This window comes from Pteropus alecto, unplaced genomic scaffold (genome assembly GCF_000325575.1).
Source record: "Pteropus alecto unplaced genomic scaffold, ASM32557v1 scaffold98, whole genome shotgun sequence".
NCBI lineage: Eukaryota > Metazoa > Chordata > Mammalia > Chiroptera > Pteropodidae > Pteropus > Pteropus alecto.
Genome location: NW_006443570.1, coordinates 19,487,806 through 19,493,958, shown reverse-complemented (window position 1 = coordinate 19,493,958; position 6,153 = coordinate 19,487,806). Strand labels below are relative to the sequence as shown.

Genomic DNA, 6,153 nt, shown 5'->3' with positions numbered 1-6,153 from the left:
AAAAAACTCAGCTTAACCTGATTTTCAATAGATGAAAGAATATATTAATGTTTTTGTCTTTCTACTGGTCTTTTTGCCATATATATGATGATGTGAAGACATTAACTTTTCAGGCCCCTGTTAGTAAAATAACTGAACGACTATTGAATATGAAATTTGGAAAACAGTCTACGGCCATGCCACCCTGAACAAGCCCAGTCTTGTGTGAAGCTAAGCAGGGTTGGGCCTGGTTAGTACTTGGATGGGAGACCAACTAGGAATACCAGGTGCTGTAGGCTTAAAAAAAAATTTGGAAAACAGTATGGTATGAGAAAAGGTACACAAATGAATAGACAAGGCTACATCTGAATCTGACAAAAGTGAGGAAATTTGTACACCTAAATGCCTTTCATTTTTTTGTGTGTGTGGTTAGTGGGATGGAAAAAAGTTAAAAAAATGCGGTTTGAACACTTAATGAAATTTGTAATAAAATAAAAAAGAAATTTTAAAACATGTACTACTACACATGTGAGCGATGGCTTACCTGGGGAAAGCTGGTTAGTTGGTTCTCCCTTGAAATTATTTGCCTTCATGGAGAAAAATGTCACGACAAAGGATAAAAACATGGATAAAGGGTAATGAATAAGTTATTCATTGTTCACCTTAGTAATAAAAAATTATGGCTCAAATTAAAATTATGTGTCTTCATGTGGAATGACCTTCTACATATATCAAATGGAAAAGGCAAGATGCAGGACAATGCACAAGTTATACTATCATTCCTATAAAAATATATAAGCTTGATTATGTAGAGTATCTATCTCTGGAATGATACACAGTAACTAGAAATAGTGGTTTGCGCCTATAAGAACAATTTCCTTTACACTACGCTTTTGTAGATTGTACCATGTGAATGTATTACCAACACACATCAAAGAAACTACATATATGTATATAGTTTTAAAAGGATCACAATATTGTCTTTACAAGACTTTTCTTCTCAAGGATAAACATTCTCAAAAACTCTAAGGCAAAGCTGTTCATTTTTAAAAACCACAGCATGATTGCTGCAATTAAGAATTAGAATAGATAAGCTGGCTGTGAGGATGAGCTGTGAAAATTAGTATTATCAAAATAAAAACTTAAATAAACCCATCTTTCTTTACTAAGAGGTCTCCGATGAGTATTCCCCTGAGAGAGTAGGAGACTGACTACTGGATCAGAGACCTTTGAGGTCTGCTACCTCACATAAATTCTGACTGACCTCTTAGTGAGAAGGTCCACTTGTTAAAAATTCTACCAACAGCAACCTAAAAACAAAATTTACCTTTTCTTCCAAGTATCTAGGCTCATTGATAAAAGTCACTCATTGATAAAAGTTACTTAAAAGTGTAGGGGAAAATGTTACTACTTAATGTGTTTGATTCTCAAATTATTTTAAACCTGGGAGAGGAGAAACTAGATGTTAAATTCAGTCTAATTCAGCCCTGATTTCCAAAACGGAAAATAAGATTTAATAGCATCTAACTCATTAACTGAAAAAATTTTACTTTTCCCCCTCCTTTATGGTGTGTTAAAACATTAGCAGTATATTAAAGAATGGAATGCATAATGTGCATGAATTCTGGAATTAAGATGGGAGCGAGGAGGACTCTGATTTGTTATGTAGCTGGGTGGATGGGGAAGCCCAGGAACAGTACTGAGGCGTAGAGAAGAGATGGAGTATCGCAGCTCGGGTCTTTCTCTTCCATCTCACCTGCCAAAAAATGAAAAACCTGGTGCTGTGTTGTCAGAGTACCACCCCGGCACAGGTCCTAACCCAGTGTGACGAGAGGGAGCTACAGCCTGGGTTGGCTCACAACTCTGTCCCCTTTGCCCCCAAGTGAACACACAATTCCTTTCCCTTCCACAATTCCTCCTGAGATGCTCAGAGTGGCCCTAGCTAGTTAAGCCTCAGCTATTTTGCTAGTCTAGGAAAGGGGAAAAAATGGGGCCAGTAAAGTGAGAATGATCTAATAGTAATAAAGTTGTAGGGTGAAACATTTATTTCATTTTTGACATAGCTGAGGTGCCTATAAGATACCCATATGGAAATTTCTAATAGGCATATAGGAGAGGTTGAAAGTCAAATACCGCAGGGAAGACTCTAAAAGTGTCCATTTACTAATATATTGAGATGTTACTAGGGCATAGTAGGAAACATCACCCCCAGAAAGCTACCTTAGTTTCATAATTCATGCAAATTTTACATTCTATTCTTTGACATTTTTATTTTGATAAAAAAATATTTTAAATGACATCTCGTGGAGGAAAAAAACTTACAAACTTTATGAGTCATCTTCTGGGTTCTTAAACTGCAAACAAAATGCAGCTGATTATAGCCCTAACTTATCCATACCGACTCCACTGGCTGTAGAAATTCCACATTTTTGTGATTATCAACAATTTTAAATAAAAAAAATAAGGCACAGATTCCTTGGTTAGCTGAGCAGGTTCCAATGGGAATAGGTCAATATATTTTTTCTAACATTTATCTGTGGAGAACTTTAGTTGCAAAGTGTTATATGTGCAGTTCATAATGCTTTCTTGTAAGTGATGAAAACTACTTTTCTTATTTAAGCATTTTTTTAAATATTAATGAAGCTTCCTTATAAGTAATTTTTGCACTTAGTAGGTATTCAAAAGTGTGCTGAATGAATAATATGTGTATTTGTATTAATGCAGATGAGTTAGAACAGTCAAGTCACCCTATGTCAGGAAAAAAAAATCCACTCATTATGCTAAACCAATAAAAGAAATGGGAAAGTACATGCCATCTACAAACCCAAGAGTAATGTTGGTTTATCCAGCTTCTGGAAAAGTATTCCGAAGTTAGGAAGTCTGGTGTCAGGTCTTAAATACGTACACCACCACCCAGCTGGGACATCTTCCTTAGCTGGAAGTACCTTTGGGCTGCAAGAAGCAGGAAGCAGAAAGGAAGAGGGGAAAGAGATCAAATCCCCTAGGCAGTCTGCTTCATTCGGAGCAGTTCCTGTTTATTTAATAGAGTTTGATTTCATATGAAAATAGGGTTCTTTGCTCAAAAAACCACTAGGTAGACTCTAAGGTCTGGAAAGACTTACAAATTGTATACATTTAACTCAAAATGTCTTTGATATTGGTTAAGTTTTCAATATATTTTTGGCAAGCTAACGTTTCTGGGAAGATTTTTTTTAAAGCACATCTAATTTCCTCACATATCTAAATGGAAATATAAATAGGAAATGTCTCAAAACTTTGCAAATTCAGGATACAAGCTGTACTGAAGAGAAAACAAAGGAATTGAAATAAAACCGATGACACATCTTTTTCAAATGTCACATTTAATGTTTTCACCACTGTACTTCAAATCTACATTGTACAAAGTGACCAGTAAGTGTGCCACGGTAATTGACCAACCTCTGAGATTGTACCTTTCACACCAGTGTCGTCTTGGGCTCTTTTGATACTAAACACGTTTCTCATTCAAGTGAATTGAAATGCTTCAGTTGGGTTGATTCTCAGGAGCCTCATAAAAAAAAAACAAAGATATTGCACCATCTTTGTTTAGTAATTCAATGTTTGTTTCTTTCACAGCAAATAATTACTTCATTGAAGTTAAAACTTCCAAACATAACTTATTAATAGTCTTCAAATTCAGCTCAGATCACTCAAGATGAAAATACTCTGCTAAATACAGATAACTTACAATAACTTTAACAGTTAATTGTCCATAACACACACCAAGGTTTTTTCCTAGACCAATTTTAAGACGATCCATTAGTATTCCTTGTACAGGTGAAAAACGATCTTCAATTTTCTTGTCTTTTTATTTTTAATATAAAAGTTGGAAGGGACATTCAAGTTTCAAGTCTCCACATTGAACTTAAAAAAAAAAAATAGTCATCATCAGCATGTGGAGGTAAACAAGCCAAGTTGTATAACTCCAGGAGGTAGAGGCCTTCAGTTTGTATTCATATATACATATGCACAGAAGAATTCAGTGTTCCAACAGAAAAAAGAATTTGTCAAAAAGTAATAAGTTATTTACTACTGTGACATTTCAAGACTCCCACAGCTTTGCCTAAGGACACAAACACATTTGACATAATTCCCTATGTGCCTTTTTTTTTTTTGTGGCTTTAAAATTTTTTTAAATTTTTTTTTTTGTCTTATTTTATTTATTTTTATTGTTAATTCCCTATGTGCCTTTTTTTTTTTTGTGGCTTTAAAATTTTTTTAAATTTGTTTTTGTCTTTTATTATTTATTTTTATTGTCCAGTGCAGGAAAAGTCTCACAAAATTTCACAGACCTAAAATGTGCAAGCTAGTTCTCTCTATACAGCAATGTTGGGATTCTTTTGAAATTAGCCCAGAAATGAATTATTTACATACATGAAAGATGCATGCTTGGGGTTCTTTTATGTAAGAAAGAGCAGAAAAACTTCTAATAAAAATAGATTAAATATATATATATATATTTATACTGGGTAAGGAAAACAGAAGTTTAGTCTCTCCTAGTCACAAACTCATTCTCTCTACCCACAACATTGGATTTTAGACAGCACACATCACCGTCACGGCTCTAATGAGAAGCTAATTATAGGGCTTGATCATTAGGTGGCATGCCCCTCCCCCCGCCCCCCCAGGTGCAGCCACGATCATCTCACGTGGCTCCATGATTGGTCGCAGGCAGGCAAGGTTTCTAGATTCTTTCGTTTTAGAAAACCCATAATTTTCAGGAATGGCTCAAATATCAAAATGTATGACTGTGTATGTGTGTGTGCGTGCGCACGCGTTTGTGAACAATCTCACTTCATTTTAAAAAAGAAAAAAAAAAAAACAAAAAACACAAAACCCCAAACTCCCAAATTTGGTTCAATTCTCTTTTGTTCTGAGGTGAGCCATAACAGCTGCACTAAATTCATAAAACATGTGCAACTCTGGGTAAAATATTTTTCTTCTAAAAGCACAACCACTTTACAAGATTAAAAGTCTAGTAACATTTCTAAATATTATTCATATCATACAAGTAGTGGTTGTTAATTTAAAACTTCATTAGTAAAATTACAGTACAAGCATGATTAACCTCCAGAATTGCAAATCCCAGACTCCAGTGGAAAGCTACATTACATCTTCAGTAGTACGTTATCTTCCACCGTCACTCCCACACTAGAGGAGAGGGGGGCATCTCAGATGGCTGAGCAACAGTGGAACTAGAAAAAAATGGAGACATGGTGAAATCAGCTGAAACACCGCAAAGGGCAATTCACTGCTGCCTGTTTTCCTTTTTCAAAAAATTATAAAGTCCATTTCTGGATTTTTATTTGTTTCTTAACTTCTTTAAAGTTGCATTTGTTCCAAATTGTTTAAGGATCTATATCTACAGTGACATTTCAAGACTCCCATGGTACAGTGGCTAATACATGGCCTTGAAAACAACATATCATTTATTAGTTGTGTGACATAGAGCAAATTCCTTCATCTTTTGTTTGGAAAGGGATGATGTTATCCACCTCATTGTTGTGGTAAATAAATGAGATAAGGTATACAAAGTGCTTTCCACAGTGCCTACTGCATAATATAAAGTAAATGATAGCTATTATGAATAACAATGTCTATTATCAATCAGGAAAATAACCTTAAGGGATACAGAATTATCCATCTAAAAGTAGCCTCTCAAAACGCACTGACTTTAAGTGGAAATCTATTTTGAATGAGTCTCATAAGCATTCTTTATCAAGTATTAATTGAGTAATAATGGATAATCATTTAGCATTTGTCATCCACAGATTTGTTTTATCAGTTATTTCACATGTCTGTCTAATGTTGCCAACTAGCTTATAAACATGATGGTGTGTGTGCAACCATTTTATTTCCTTGGGGTTCAGGATAACAAGTAATTTGCCCCCGAAAGGGCATTAAAACACCTGACTGACTGGGCCACTGACTCTTAGGGGAAAATATTAAAACGAAGTAATTTTAAATCACAGAGAAGTAAAAGTGCAACACGATTCCTTCTTTCTACTGAAATATGCATGGAAGAAATGAAAGTCCTCCTGATTTAAAAATTCTAAACAAAAAAATCTTGATTTGGGTTCAATAAATTCAATCAACTTCAATATCACAAATTAAAGTCCAATTAATGGAAGTGAG

General features: G+C 34.8%; 1 protein-coding gene, 1 long non-coding RNA gene and 1 pseudogene across 4 annotated transcripts in view; 2 read left to right on the top strand and 1 right to left on the bottom strand.

The window, feature by feature from the left end:
• Positions 1 to 6,153, top strand: part of LOC112473122 — a 21,182-nt gene that overhangs the window by 7,880 nt on the left and 7,149 nt on the right. The window lies entirely within an intron of this gene.
• Positions 167 to 278, top strand: LOC112473375 (annotated as a pseudogene).
• Positions 3,323 to 6,153, bottom strand: part of NLK (nemo like kinase) — a 131,027-nt gene continuing 128,196 nt past the window's right edge. Inside the window, exons 11-12 of one of the 3 annotated variants that reach the window (XR_003043914.1) lie at positions 5,087 to 5,213; positions 3,323 to 3,882 (exon numbers count right to left, since the gene is read on the bottom strand). Coding sequence is in view for 1 of the 3 variants with exons in the window: in XM_006924989.3 (XP_006925051.2) it covers positions 5,159 to 5,213 (55 nt within the window). In the remaining 2 variants the exon portion in view is untranslated. Of the gene's footprint in view, positions 3,883 to 4,250; positions 5,214 to 6,153 lie in introns of those variants that run through there. The other 2 variants (XR_001518064.2, XM_006924989.3) reach the window with 2 other exon arrangements.